The 15,703-nt window shown below is 49.7% G+C and overlaps 1 protein-coding gene across 21 annotated transcripts in view; it reads right to left on the reverse strand.

Moving 5' to 3' along the window:
* The window catches only part of MEGF11 (multiple EGF like domains 11), a 377,426-nt gene that overhangs the window by 79,090 nt on the left and 282,633 nt on the right, over positions 1 to 15,703 (reverse strand). For all 21 annotated transcript variants that reach the window (XR_011075258.1, XR_011075257.1, XR_011075256.1 and 18 more), the window contains exons 6-8: positions 8,794 to 9,040; positions 7,437 to 7,557; positions 795 to 931 (exon numbers count right to left, since the gene is read on the reverse strand). Coding sequence is in view for 17 of the 21 variants with exons in the window: in XM_068553983.1 (XP_068410084.1) it covers positions 795 to 931; positions 7,437 to 7,557; positions 8,794 to 9,040 (505 nt within the window). In the remaining 4 variants the exon portion in view is untranslated. The remainder of the gene's footprint in view (positions 1 to 794; positions 932 to 7,436; positions 7,558 to 8,793; positions 9,041 to 15,703) is intronic.

Consider the following 15,703-nt stretch of genomic DNA (forward strand, 5'->3'; position numbering starts at 1 on the left):
AGAGGTGAAGCATGGATCCCACAGAAGCAGGCAGGGGTGTGGCAGCCTCCTCTCTACTGCCCGTCTCTCGGCTCAAAGAGACACACGTGGTTCAGAGTGAGAGGGAGGAGACTCGCCCGGGTTCTCTGGACAAACGTCCTCCGCCAGCTCTGAATCCACTCACCGTCAGACACCTTGGCTGTCGTTTCTGCTCCTGCTAGAGCGCCTGCCCTATCATCGTGGAACTTTTCTTACCATGGCAAGCGCGTACGTCTGGCAGTCCCTCCGTTATGTGTTTTGTAGGTTATCCACTAAGGCTGCAAGGCTGGTTTGATACCAGGACATTGGTGCCCTTGTTCAGTCTGCTCTCAGGCCACAGGCCTTCAGAGGATGCAAACTGACGTCAGTGTCCTTTTGGCAGAACTCACGTCAGGAATCAAAATCCACTTCTAAAAGCAGTTGTGCAAAATGTGTGAACTGAGTTTGCACACTCAGCTTCCTTGGCTTATCGGTGCCACTGCCTCTCTCCAGGAGAGCAGCAAGTAGAGAGTGGTGGTAGGTGCCCACCCCCTTCCCCAGGTGAGTCAATGCAAGTTCAGGGCTTGGGTCACTGGGCTGGGGGGAGGTGGGTACCCTCAGCAGGCTGAGGGCCAGGAAGGATGGGTTGGCAGAAGGACTCAGAATGCTTTCTGAGAAAGGAACAGGAAAGCTGGCAGAAGAAGGCCATGGACCGGTAAACCTGAGCTGTTCTCTTCAAGGCTGCTGTGAAAATGAGTATTATGAACAGCAAGGACGAGAGTTAACAGCTTCCTTACCTGTCCCCCATGTATCCGGCTGTGCAGTGGCACTGCCCAGTCACGTGGTCACACTGCCCTCCATGGTGGCAAGGACAGTCCTGGCTGCAATTCTGGCCGAATGTCCCTGGTGGGCAGGGCTGGGCACACACTGCTCCCTGAAACACAGGAGGGAAGACATGCAGAGGTGGTGCTGCTGAGATGCAATCCTGAGGCCACCTTCTTCTAGAAGTAGCACAGTTGCTACAGCCCAAGGGACCACCCCATTCCCTCAGTGGGACCTTCTCCCCAATCACAGAAGCATAGAAAGCTGGACACCATGGCTTCAAAGCTAGAGATGGGCAGACTGAGGCCAATTGGCTCATCTAATTATTCAGCACACACTTATTGAGTGCCTGTTGTATACCAGGTCCTGTGTTAGATACTAGGGATTTGAAAATATGAGTAAGACTCAATTTCTCTCCTCCCAGTCTACTGGGGAGAGAGATAAGAAAACAGGTAACTAGGGCACGGTGCTGGGGGCCCTCACACCGGTACACAATAAAGTGCTGAGGAAAAACAAAGCAGAGGTGTGATTAAACATGGTGGTCTGGAAACACATATTTATCTCTACTTCTTTCCCAAACCCAGCTAACAGGAGAGTAAAGGGGGGAAATGTATAGACCTACAAGGAGAAAAGGAAGGGGAGAGGGGACCGTAGAGGACAAGAGGTGTCACGTGGTGGAAGAGGGACCGGCAGATAGAAGAGCAGTAACTGCTGGGGTTTCTGCTTTCTCAGCAATGCCAAGTGCCTGCAAAGCGAGCGTGGCAAGACAGAGCTCAGAAAAGCTCAGGAATCAGAGAACCCAGGGGCCTCTGAAGGCCAAGGTGCAGGTGTGGGGAAATAGGGGGACGGTCTGAAAGTTTATAAAAGAGGGAATTAGACCCCAGATTTTTACCCCCATTTCAAGTAGCCAAGTGACTTCCCAAGACTGGCAGTTTACTTTTAGGGAGGTTGATCCATATCGGCTTCAGACACACGGAGGCAAGAGAAATGCGGATCTTGTGAGATCTGCCTGCTGAACAGTCAGACCCTCTGCTCTCTTCCCCTGCTCAGCTCCTACGATGCTAGTGACCAGACTCTACTCCCTCTGGCAGGGTTCTGGAGGATTCCTTTCTGGGGACACTGAGAGGAAAGGCCTATAAATAATGATATTTGAGAGTCCCATCAGTCAACAAGCCTGGCATCTCCCCCCGCCCCCTAGGCTTCCAACCAGCTTTTCCAAGGATCATGGTAAAACATGAACAGGAAGCCAGGGATCACCAGATATTTGAAATGAGGCTCTAGCAAGTTGGGAGATGGCGGTAAAGCACATTACGTAGAAATATGGAGGGAAATGCCAGAAGAAACACCTAAAAGATTTGAAGCTGGTACCTTTCAGGAGAGGGACTTGTGGCAGGTCTGGGGGGGTGCAGAGGACTACTCTCTCCTCCCTCCAGTAGTAGCCTTGTGGTATTAGATACTGTGTATAATTTTTAAATTATACACGTGACTCATCTTTATCAGACAGAAATCTAAACTTACTCTTGTCTCCTGCTGCCCTTCCAGCCTCTCCCACACCAGAGACGGTCATTTTTCTTATGCAGATCAAGGATTCTCCCACAATTAATTAATCAATTAGTTCAACATAATTATTAAGCACCAACAATTGCCAACCCCGCGGAAGCTAGTTTAGGCAGGAAAATCCTGCTGACCGGGGTCATCTATCAATATCATCCAATTTACTTGTAATGAATTAAGTGGGAGGCCTTTTCGCTCAGATGTCTCCTCTACACATAATAAGTCAGACAGTGCGGGGCTGAGGGGGGCAGGGATGGGGGACTAAGCAGCAGAGGCAGCGGCCCAGGGCGGTGGGATGAATGTGTATATGAGGAGAGGGGCAGGGAAAAGCTGCTCAGACGAGGGCGTCCCTCTTCTTCCTGGAGGTGGTGGGGTTACCCGGGCTTGCCTTTCTCACTGTACCCCACAAGCTCCAGGGATTCTTGAGGGAAGAGATGAGTCTTTCTGGCCACCATCTGAGCCAAGTCCTCTGCGGTCCTGGACAAGGACATTCTGACCCTGAAAAAACATTCTGAGCCATCCTGGGGGCTGTGCTTATACCTCCTCCCTCTCTATCACGGAGCACTGTGGGGTACCCTGTACCTACACACACACACACAGACGTCCCTATACACCATCCACCCTGTTCGACTGCAGACTCCCTTTCTCTTCAGGGTTTCTGAGACATGACCAGGGCCCCCTAAAGAGGCCAATAGGAAAGTTTGCTTCCTTTCAACACTTCCTGGGGAAATCAAGCATCCTTGAGACTTTTTTTGGATAGGAGGGCGAGCACTTCTTTTAGCCCCTGCTCGGTATTCCCCAAATGCAGCACCCCAGGTCCCTGTAACCCTAAGCCCCTCCTCAGGCTCGAGCTCCCGGGGCCTGAAGGAATCTGTTACCTTGGAAGGACTGCTGCCTGGTGTGGTGGGAAGAACAGTGGACTCAAAGTCAGGACTTGGGCTCAACCCCTAGTTCTACCTCCTCCCAGATGGCTGAGCAAGGACAAGTCACGTGATCGTCCTGAGCCTCGGTTTCCTCATCTAGAAAATGCGAGTGGTAACCCCCAGTCTCCCAGGTGGTTGTTAAGATTCAGTGGGATTAGAGATGTGAGGGAACCTTCATTAGTATTAGAGATGAGCAGGCCCTTCATTAATATTAGTTCAACCCACGTGGACACCTGACGTACAGGTGGTGGGAGCCCAGTATCACCTGGGGCAGAGAAGCGTCGGGGAGAACCACATAATTGATTGGTTACTGCTGGTTAGAAGAACAGCTTTTTGGGGAGAGGTAGGGGGAGGGGACAGGCAGGAAAGTATCAGCTTGAGAGGGCTGTGGTCTTATGGTTTCTTTCCTGCTACTATGAACTGAATTGTGTCCCTCTAGATTCATATATCCTAACCCCTGGCAACTTACAGTGTGACTTGAGAGAGGCATGAAAGTTAAAATGAGGTCATTAGGGTGGGCCCTAATCCAATATGACCCATGTCCTCATTGGGAGAGGAGATTAGGACACACACAGGTGCAGAGGGAAGGCCATGTGGAGATGCAGGGAGAAGATAGCCGTCTACAAGCCAGGGACTGAAGCCTCAGAAGGAACCAACCCTGCCAACACCTTGGTCTCAGACTTCTGGCCTCTAAAACTGTGAGAAAACAAGTTTCTGTTGTTTAAGCCACCCAGTCTGTGCTACTTTGTTATGACAGCCCTAACACACCTGCCCTACGGTCACCTGAAAGCGTACCTCCAAGTGCAGTGGGATCTCAGGCTGTGTGGCATCTAGAAGGTTAGAGATGAGGTGAGGCAATAGCCCTGCTCCTCTCAGGACTGGTTAGATCAAATGGTTTTGTCAAAATCTGGAAACCATCTGCACTTAAAGGGGACCACGGCTAAATGGAGCATAAAAAAGGAGGGGGCCAAGATGGTGAAGGACTCGAGGTTATGCCAATGAGACAACGCAGCCTCGCCAAGCATCTAATGATCACTGCTGTCCCAGGTGGGTGACGTGGATGGGCATGGATGCCCTCAGTGGATAGTGCACAGTGGTTGGTGTGGGTGCTGTGGAAATGATCCCGGCCACAGGCCAGGCCTTGGGGCTCCATGAATAACCCTTCCCAAACCTGGGCTTCTATGATTTTACAGCTTCAGCTCCAAACACCTCTCTTTGCTCCTTCATGATCACTGGTCCTATTTCCCAGCTCTTCAGGTATGTTGCTTCCTGTGTGTATATGTGTGTGTGTATATGTGTGCACTCGCACGCACATGTGTGTGTCCAGCCTCTAGCATCAGACTGGGAACTCCTAAGGCAGGTGATCACATCTCCTACCTCCCATCCATCTGCAGTACCCATTCTCATCAAACTACTCACACCTGGTTTGCCTCCTTTGAAAGGTCTCAGAGCCCAGAAGAAGAGAGGAAACAAACCCCCAGGTTCTTTGCAGAGGCCCTCTGGGAATGGGCTCACCACAGCTGGGTGAGTGTCGTGTCCTGTGGGCATACACCAGAGACCTGGTGGCCTGGGGTCTCTGAGGAGGGGCCTGGGAGGCCAGAGTTCCTGGCAGCTCCTCTCCAGCTCTGCATAAAGCCTCGGTTCTTTGGGGACCTGTTCGGCGTGAGTGAGCAATCGTACTCTTTAGATCTCGGACTGCGGCTGAAGCCACCTGGGGCCAGCAGGAAAGTGAGGCAATGGAGGATGATAAAGAGAGGGCCCTTCTGCCCTGAACCGGCCCCCTGGCCCCAGCCCTCTCCCTGGGCGGAGCCTCAGGCCTGAGCCACAGCTTCATTACACTGTGACTCTGCACGCACGAGGGGTGTTAATAATTCATACAAATCTGCAAGTTAAATGCTGTGTCAAAAATAGAAGTGCAATTGTCTACAATAAAATTAAAGACATAAAGTCCCCAAATCCAAAGGCTTCTATTGACAGAGTTTCCTGTCATCTGGAAGAACAAACCTCTCACTGTACTGGGAGAAAAAAAATCTCTTGTGTTGGTTTCCTCCCTTCCCCCTCTTCAATCACCAGCCACCATCAGTCTCTCCAGAGAGGACTTTACAGGTACAGGTCTGCCTGCGGCCTGTTCTCCCCCTACCTCATCCTGACCCGACCACACTGCCCACTGTTGGGTCTCCGAGGACCCAGTCTGCAAGTGATGGAATTCCGGAAGCTGGATGGAAATAAGAGGGCCTTTGCAGAGAGTGGTTCAGGGTGGGAGAAATGGGCAGGTGTGAGAGAGTCAGCAGCCCCTTTATCCTCCTCAGAAGAGACATAGACAGACAGACACCGAGAACTGGGATTCAGGAGTCAGGAGACCCAGATTCCAGCTCCACCTCCCTCTTCACCAGCTGTGTGGCTTTGGTCAGCTCACTTAGCCTCTCTGGGCCTCAGCTTCCTCATCTGAGAAAGGAAGGTATTGACAGACCAGTGGTGTCCAAACCTCTTAAAGCTGGGAGGCCCTCTTTTTACGTGAAGTCTTACCTAGAACCTCTAGGTAGATTGAAATGGGGAAGTGGGGTGCGTGGGAGCCATAGCCCCAATTATTAGGCTACTCGTCCCCATCCTCACCTCCAAGAAACCCTAGGCTTCTGTGAAACACAGAAGCAAATCCTACAGTCTGCATTGATTGTGTCCAAACGCAGACTTGAAGACAGGGTTGGCTGCCTCAGAATTATCTGGAGGAGATTACTAAATATAGAGATCCCCAGGCCCCAGAAGGTCTCTGGTGGAGCCTGGGAATCTGTATTAACCCCACCCCCACCCCCATGCACCGTGACTCTGGCGCACAGCCAGGCTGGGACCAGGCTGAACCAGGTGACCCACCAGGTCCCTTCCTGCTCTAAAAAGTTCTGGCAAATCTCTGCCTGCGTCAACAGGCCCTGCAGCCATCCCTCCTGCTGTCCCCTCCCCCCCCACCCCCCACACACACCGTGACCTCGTCGTTCACAGCCTCCTGAAAGATCCTGCTCAGCAGCCCTGTCCTTCCTGGCTTTGCAAAGCCTCAGGCCCCAGGGGAGGCAGCCGGCTGTGTCACTGAGCTCCCCCCGAAACGGGAAAGTCAGCCTCAGTGACTCACTGCTTCTGAGGGGCTTGGGGACACTGACAGGGGGAGCATACTGGCTGAAATGAGGCTGTGGCTCGTCTGTGGCATCCAGGGACACACAAAAAGCAACTGTAGAGCACTCCAGAGCTTGCAAGGCACATTGGATGTGCACTGCCTCATCTGAGCCTTCTGCCAACCATGCTGCTATGAAGGGCAGGGCTGTTTTGTTTTTTTTTAATTTTTAATTTTTTTATTTTTTGGCCACACCGCGTGGCATGTGGGATCTTAGTTTCCTGACCAGGGATCGAACCCGCATCCCCTGCGTTGGAAGCATGAAGTCTTAACCACTGGACCGCCAGGGAAGTCCCAGGGCTGACGGTTTTCATGCCAGCTTTGCAGATGGGAAAGCAGAGACTAGAATAGCTGAGGGCTTTTTTCAGGGTCAACATTGGATGTGAGGCCTGATGTGATGTGATAAATCTCATCCCCCTTTCCCACAATGGTGGTTCCCAGACAAGAGACCTGGATTGGTAGAGGCTGCATCAGAATCACCTGGAGCACTTGTTAAAATACAGATTCTGGGGCCCACAGAAGCAGAATATGTGTATGTGTGTGAGTACAGAGGTTGGAGGCTGGGAATCTGAAGTTCTATAAATGAAGGTGATCCTTACCCTGCTCTCTCCCTTCCCCTGCACCACTCCAATCTTTACACCATGCCCTTTTCACCACATTTCAGAGCCCATGGCAGCTCAAGTGAGTCCCTATGCTGAAAGACAGAGACAATTCATGAGAATAATTCAACTCCTTTGCACATGAGGGACCACAGGCTCAGAGGGGTTAAGTAACTTGCTTCAGGTCACACAGCGCTTAGATGGGAGGCCTGGGATTCAAAGCTGTGTCCATGACACAACTGGCAGTGTCTAATGATGCCCATGACCATAAAGAGGAGGCAGGGTATTCAGGGTGGGAGAGGAATTTAGCCCTCCAGGGTGCATGGGAGGGATGCTCAGACCTCTTACAGAGCCCCACCCAGATCCTGCAGGTCCACCTACCATCCAGCCTGGGGGGCAGGCACACTCGCCAGTGATGTGGTGGCAGGTACCCCCATTCTGGCAGGGGCAGCGCAGCTCACAGTGAGCCCCGTGGCTCCCAGGTGGGCAGAGCTCCTCGCAGCTGCGTGGGGAAGCAGAGGTGTTAGAGGCAGCTGCATGCAGATCAGGTCACAGGGCCCTAGCGCTGCCAGTCCCAAGGCTCCCGGGCTCCCTAGAAGTTAGTGAGTTCACAGTCAGTGTGAACTATACTAGGCACAGGGCCAGGAGAGGGAAAACAGGGCTCAGATACAATGAACTGGAAGGTTGTGTGCTTGGGCCAGTACTTGTGGGATGACTTAAGGGCTTTTAGTGTAAAGAAGAGTGCTCTACGGGGAGGGAAAGCTGAGGAAGGCTTCCCTAAGAGGGAGACATTTCACTTGAGTCTTGGAGGTGAAGTTAATTTCACTGGGAGAAGGGGAGGAAGGGCATGCCAGGCAGAAGGAACAGCACAAGCAAAGGCCATGAGACATAGCCATGACTCCAGTCTTCAAATTCTGCCTAAATTCAGAGAGAGGGAGAATCTGGGACATGCCTCCACCCTCTTCCAGGCTTTCAGCTACCACAACAGGCTTCTGTACAGGGACTATCACTGCTGAGATGCAGGGAAGGATTTGCCTGGGGTCTTGGTCTTGGGCCTTAGCCCAATGTTTTGCCCCTGGAGCTGTTGCCAGACACTGGGGCAGGGGACACACAACATCCATCAAAGATGTATCTGCAGCCAGAGTCCTTGGGTGTCCCCTCAGGATCTAGGGCTGTTGGGGAGGCCACTGAGCCTTTGACAGGGTGGGGAGGAGAACTTCAATCTTGCCTCTGAAGGGGTCTCAACTAAGCAGCCTTGGAGGGCTCCTGTCCATGCAGCCTCCGTCTCCAGGGAACTGGAGTGAGGGGCTGCTTGGGGTCTGAGGGGAGAAGGTAAGGGAAGAGGAACAGGCGCAGTAAACTCCCCGAGTCTGTGCATGATATCTGCCCAGGGCCCTCACCCCCCTCTGCCTCAAATGGCCTGGAAGGGTCAACAACGGCATTTGGGTTACGATCAGAATTCCAAACTAAGGTCTGGGGCCCGGACCAGGAAGGGCCTCCTGGGAGGAGGTTAGCCAGCTCCTCTGGCCATGAGAGCCTCCATCAAAATGTGTCCTCCCAGCTCGCACCAGTCACCCTGGGGCCTGGACAACAGGGATGTGAGGGTGTGGGCGAGGCCCGGGCGTTCAGCCTCTGCAGGACTTGGGGTCGGAGCGCAGGAGATTTTACAGCCAGGACTATCTTGACCCTCCAAGTGTTTCCCGATCCTGCTCTCCCAGCCGCCCCGGGCTTTACTCACTAGACGCCAGTATAGCCGGGCAAGCAGAGGCACTCGCCGGTGCGGGGATCGCAGCTGGTGCCGTGGTGGCACTGGCACGGCAGCTGGCAGCCCTTGCCGTGGGTGCCAGGCGCGCAGAGCTCCTCGCAGCGCCAGCCTCGGAAGCCGGCGGCACACACGCAGGCGCCGGTGATGGGGTTGCACAGGGCTCCGTTTTGGCACTGGCACCGGTTGCTGCAATGGGGGCCCCAGTGGTCGCTGTCGCAGCCTGCAAGAGAGGAGCGGGTCAGGGCAGAGGGATCCCCGTGGACTCTCCTTGGGATGGGGGCTGGGAACAGCCTTCCCATCTCTGCATTGCTCTTCACTGGATAGGAGGCGGCAAGGGGTTTCTGGATGGAAGCTTTGGCGCTTCATAGCTCCATCAGCTCCTTGCCAAGCCCCACTCCACCCCCAAATAATCATCCAAGCTCAGAAGCTTCTTTCCTCAACGCATCTCCCAGTCGGGGTCATTCCATTCCAACCACGCCTCTCCAGAGCCCCCTCTACGGTATTGAAACTCTGGAACCACAAGCCATTTTACCATTGCTAAAACTTCTTGGTTGGCTCTCTCTTCCTCTCAGCCAGGCCCTCTCTCTTCCAGTGTGCCTCCCCTCTTCTCCGTGACCCTCCTCCCCTTCTTGGTGCCTCCCCAGCCCAGCCCTCATCTCTCTCTCTTTCCATCTCTTCCTGAAACATTAGTTCTTCTCACCTCTTGCATCTCACTCTCTGTGAACAAGTCTTCTAACGCCCTGCCCCTCCCCCGGCTCCATCTCCCTGTCACCACCTCCACCCGCATCTCTCTTTCATGCCGCGTCTCCCTAACAGTAATGCCTACACCTCCTGGTTCCTTCATCCTCAGTTCAATTTCATTACTTTCCAAGCAGCCAACTTCAGAAGGAGAAGGAAAAAAGAAATATTTTCCTGGGAGGTGACAGACAGCCTTGAAGATCTTTATATGTAATTAAATGTTTCAAAGAGTGATATCTGAGCCAGCTTTGCAGAAATTCACACTCTGCGGCGGGGGGAAAGGGGCTGAATAGCAGTCCTCAGGTAGGTCACCCAGCCTGCTGCCACTTCCTAGTCTGACCCTCACTTGATGCATACAGGACACACAACAGCAAGACATCCTTCAACTATAGCCTCATTCACTCAAATCCTGGAGTAGAGGTGCATGTGGAGTTCAGGCAAGGACAAGCATAAATAATGTACTAGGAGATGTTCCATGGAGAAAAAGACTGCTCCCAGCTAAGGAAGCAGGCAACATTTCCTGGAAGAGAAGGCATCTGAAGTGGGCTGTAAAAGATGTCTCACTTGTCTGACAATCAGAGTGACTAACTGTCCCAGTTTCACCATTGAAAGTCCCTCATTCTGAGAAATCCCTCTGTGCTGGGCAAACTGGAATGGCTAGAGACCCTACTGCCTGAAGACAAGGAGATGATTAGTTGACCTTTGTGCTCCAGTGACTGTAGGGTTTAGCCACTCAAAGAGGAAAGGGGGCAGGTGAGTGGGATTGGGGAAGGTGTCCCTGGGGCAGGCTCAGTATGAGCAAAGAGACAGTGGTACTTGAGTGCTGGGTATGTACAAAAGCACAAGGTTCTAGTGAAGCCAGTGAGTACATGGGATCTTTGGAAACTAAAAGGCTGATGGAAGAATCACTCTACCAGCCCCACCAACCCTCCTGCATATACTTCCCACTTGCTGACCAGGGTCAATTGGTCAAAGTCATGGAAACTGTCCATTACTTTTAGTAGATGGAACCACACTAGGCCTGGAATCCCAATCACCCTATCTTGCATCACCCCTTCTTCACTGTGCCCCAAATATATACACATACAAACCGAGCTGCCAAACTCTGAGCAAGACTCACCCTGCATTTTCTACCTGGTACTACAGTAAGTGAGGCAAAAACCAAGTCCAATAGCCAAAACAATTTTGAGAAAGATGAACAAAGCTGGGGGCATCACACTTTCTGATTTTAAATTATATTACAAAGCTATAGTAATTCAAACAGTATGATATTGGCATAAAGACAGACACATAGATCAATGGAATAGAATACAGAGTCCAGAAAGAAACCTATGCATATATAGTCAATTAATTTATGACAAAGGAGCCAAGAATATACAATGGGGAAAGGACAGTTTCTTCAATAAATGGTGTTGGGAAAACTGGACAGCCACATGCAAAAGAATGAAACTGAACCCCTATCTTACACCATATGTAAAAATCAACTCAAAATGGATTAAAGACTTGAATTAGGACCAGAACAAAAAAACTCCTAGAAGCAAACATAGGTAGTAAGCTCTCTGATATTGGTCTTGGCAATGATTTTTTGGATTTGACACTAAAAGCAAAGGCAACTGAAGCAAAATCAACAAGTGGGACTACATGAAACTAAAAAGCTTCTGCACAGCAAAGGAAACCATCAACAAAATGAAAAGGCAACCTACCAAATGGGACAAAATATTTGCAAATCACATATCTGATAAGGGTTTAATATCCAAAATATATAAATAACTTATACAACTAAATAGCAAACAAACAAACAAACAATCTGATTTAAAAATGGGTAGAGGATTTGAATAGATATTTTTACAAAGAAGACATACAGACGACCAACAGGTACTTGAAAAGATGCTCATAACCATCAGGGAAATGCAAATCAAAACCACACTGAGGGGACTTCCCTCGTGGTGCAGTGGTTAAGAATTTGCCTGCCAATGCAGGAGACACGGGTTCGAGCCCTGGTCCGGGAAGATCCCACATGCCGTGGAGCGACTAAGCCCGTGCGCCACAACTACCGAGCCTGCACTCTAGAGCCCTCGAGCCACAACCACTGAAGCCCGTGTGCCTAGAGTCCATGCTCCACAACAAGAGAAGCCACCGCAATGAGAAGCCCACGCACCGCTATGAAGAGTAGCCCCCGCTCGCTGCAACTAGAGAAAGCCCGCGCGCAGCAATGAAGACCCAACGCAGCCAAAATAAATAAATAAATAATTTACTTATTTTAAAAAAAAAAAAGAATGCATAGATTAAAAAAAAGAATCCACACTGAGATATCACCTCAAACCTGATAGACTGGCTATTATCTAAAAGACAAGAAATAACAAGTGTTGACAAGGATGTGGAGAAAAAGAAGCCCTTGTGCGTTGTTGGTGGGAATTTAGGTTGGTGCAGTCAGTACGGAAAACAGTATGGAGGTTCCTCAAAAACTTAAAAATAGAACTACTGTAAAATCCAGCAATTCTACTCCTGGGTATTTATCTGAAAGAAATGAAAACGTTAACTCGAAAAGATATCTGCACCCCCATGTTCACTGCCGCATTATTTACACTAGCCAAGACACAGAAGCAACCTAAATGTTCATCAGTGGATGAGTGGATTAAAAAATGTGTATACACAAATGTATGTGTGTGTATGTATACACACACACATATATACACATACACACAATGGAATTTTTAAAAAAATAATTTTATTTATTTATTTATGGCTGTGTTGGGTTTTCGTTGCTGTGCGCGGGCTTTCTCTAGTTGTGGCTAGTGGGACTACTCTTTGTTGTGGTGCACGGGCTTCTCATTGCGATGGCTTCTCTTGTTGTGGAGCACAGGCTCTAGGCATGCGGGCTTCAGTAGTTGTGGCACGTGGGCTTCCGGAGTTGTGGCTCACAGGCTCAGTAGTTGTGGTGCACAGGCTTAGATGCTCCACAGCATGTGGGATCTTCCTGGACCAGGGCTCGAACCCACGCCCCCTGCATTGGCAGGCAGATTCTTAACCACCACACCACCAGGGAAGTCCCACACAAGGGAATATTATTCAGCCACGAAAAAGAAGGAAATCTTGCCATTTGTGACAATATGGATAGACATTTTGAGGGCATTATGCTAAGTGAAATAAGTCAGACAGAGAAAGACAAATACCATATAATCTCACTTATATGTGGAGTCCAACAAACAAACAAACAAACATCGAACTCATAGATACAGAGAACAGATTGGTGGTTGTCAGAGGTAGGGAGTGGGCAAGAGGGGCAAAGGTAGTCAAAAGGCACAAACTTCCAGCTACAAGATAAATGAGTTCAGGGGATGTAATGTACAGCATGGTGACTATAGTTAATAGTTCTGTATTGTATATTTGAGAGTTGCTAAGAGAGAAGATCTTAAAAGGTCTCCTCGTAAGAAAAAAACAACTGTAACTGTGTGATGTTAGCTAGACTTAGGGTGGTGATCATTTCGCAATATATACAGATGTTGAATCATTATGTTGTAACCTGAAACTAATATAATGTTATATGTCAATTATATCTCCATGTAAAGAATTGAGTCCAGTTATCATTATAACCTGCACTCACACTGAAAGAGGCTCACAGGACAGAGAGTGATGGAGCACCCAGCAGTCCGGCGTCTGCCACGTCACCTTCTCTCTGGGAGATCTACTCAGTGAGTAGAAAGACAGCAGAATTACCTACTGTATCATTTCTCTCTCTCTCTTTTTGTTGTCAAGCATATGTAGTTAAATTTGCATGAGTTTAACGTACATATGATGTGACTCCATTGTAATAATAATAACCACCACATTTTAAATGCTCACTTGTGACATTTAAAACTATGTGAATTAGGTTTTATTACCTCTCCATTTTACAGATGGGGAAATAAAGGGTCAGAGATAAGAGACTATGTGATTGCCCAAGGTTATAGTCAAGGGCAGGCCAGGTCTTCTGGCTCCAGTACTCTCCACTGGGGGTGCATGTGACACTTTCTGAATGATGATTCTGAGGAGAGAGATTTAAGAAGTGCCATTGGGGACAAGGTGGCAGTTGCAAAGCACGAGGACCGGGACACCACAGAGACTAGCCACATCCTCCCCACTCATCACTATGAACAGCCCTGGGACCCAGAACAAGGGAGTCCCCTCATTGTGCTGGCATAGTCACTGCCCTCAGACCTTGGCTCTGTACTGAACTGTTGGAGTCCACAGCCAGCTTGCCCTTGGGGCATCCCAGGGCAGACAGTTATGCTTTGCTTATCAGACAGGACCTCTATTCACTCTGTCACAACCAAACCCAGTAAGAAGCAAAACTATGCCTTTGATAAGGGAGCTGGATATTGTCATGAAGCCCATGCACTAACACTTGGGTGCTTCCGTTCTTCTACTCGTTCATTCAACCAAGCACCTGCGAGGGCCAGAAAGTGTCCTGCCCTCTTGGAGTGTATAATGGGTGGGGACAGAGCAACGGGAGCAGCATTTAAGGCTGACTGCAGAAGGGCTATAATCGGGGTCATTCAGGGCATCAGAGGAAGACACAGGCAGGTCTGAACCCAGACAGGGGTGGTTAGGGAAGATGTCTTCAAAGAAAAGACCTGAAGGAGGGGTGAGGGTGGGGAATGAATCTAGGCAGAGGAAATAATGTATATAAACGTTTGGAATGGGGAAAAAGCATGAATGTGAGGGAAAATGAAAAAAAGGTATGTGTGTCTGGAGTGTAGACTTTAAGGGAGACCAAGGTACAAGGTGAGGTCGATTCCTGGGCTGGGTACCAGGTCCAAGGGCTTTGTGAGCCATGTTAAGGGGGGCAGGCTTCGTACAAGGGCCGGGAGGCTCTGAATATGTCCTAAGTGGAGGACTGACAAGACCAGGTGTGGCTGCTGAAAGATTGGTCTGGTGAGAATAGATATGTGGGCAGGAGAGATGGAGTAGGGGTGGGGTTGTGCGCCTGGCTGTTATAATGGGAAGGAGATGATGGTGGCCTTGACTAAGGTAGTAGCATCTGGGATGGAGACAAGGGGACAGATTTCAGCTGAGTTTATGAGGTTGAATCAGCAAGGACGGGGTGACTGACAGGGTGCTCAGGGAAGAAGAGAGAGGGAGGTTGGTACCCTAGCTTTGGCTTAGGCTGCTGGTGCCACATACTTTATGGAAACACAAGGGGAAGAGCAAACACTTGGGGGAAAAGGATGAGGTTAATTTTGCTCCCTGTGTTTTGCGGTGGCTAAGGGACATCCAGGAAGGCATTCAAAACCCATTCACCTACTGATTGATGCCCTCACACTTGGGTGCTTCTGCCCTTCTACTCGTCCATTTGACAGACATTTACTAAGCACCTGCTAGTGGCAGAAAGTGTCCCGCCCTCTTGGAGTGCATAGTCTAGCGGGAACAGAGCCGCGGGAACAGCATTTACAGAACGCTGTGAAAGTGCCATGATAAGGCAGTTCAGGGCATTAGAGAAGCACGTGGAAATGAAATTCCATTAAGTCCGACAATCTGGGTTCTCAGACTAGATGGTGTGTGTATGTGTGTGTGTGAGAGAGAGAGAGAGTGTGTGTGTGAGTGTGTGTGTGCATGCACGCGCACACTGTATATGCTTGTGTTTACATCTGTGTATGTGTGTTTTATGGGGCTCCCCCCCTCCAAAAAGAGCTCTATGCACATTAGAAACTGACGGAAATAAACAGAAAACATTTTTAGACTAAAAAAGCAAAGCAACTTGGAGTCACTAACATAGGAGGAAATAATCCCTCATATCAAAATTGACAGGAAGAGATTCCATTCGATTAGAATATTCTGATTAAGGAAGCAGGGAAGTGTGTAATCCATTCCATAGACATTCCCCCTACAGTGATTAAGTGAAAAAAAAAAGTTAGGGTTCACGGGGATAAGCTTCAGTTATCTTAGAAAATCCACATAAAAACACCTCTTTCCCTAGCAATGACAGAGAAATGAGGCAGTGAGTCAATTATCTACCCTGTTGAAGGTGAATAAAAACTATCACCATTAAAATTACAACAGGACTTTGCATTATCTCACAGACAATTGCAAACTCTTTCCAATTTGGCCCCAGAATGTCAGCCCTTCACAGACTTTTTAAATTTCTGTCACAGATGCTCCTTCCTAA

The sequence above is a fragment of the Eschrichtius robustus genome, chromosome 1 (genome assembly GCF_028021215.1).
Source record: "Eschrichtius robustus isolate mEscRob2 chromosome 1, mEscRob2.pri, whole genome shotgun sequence".
Taxonomy (NCBI): Eukaryota; Metazoa; Chordata; class Mammalia; order Artiodactyla; family Eschrichtiidae; genus Eschrichtius; species Eschrichtius robustus.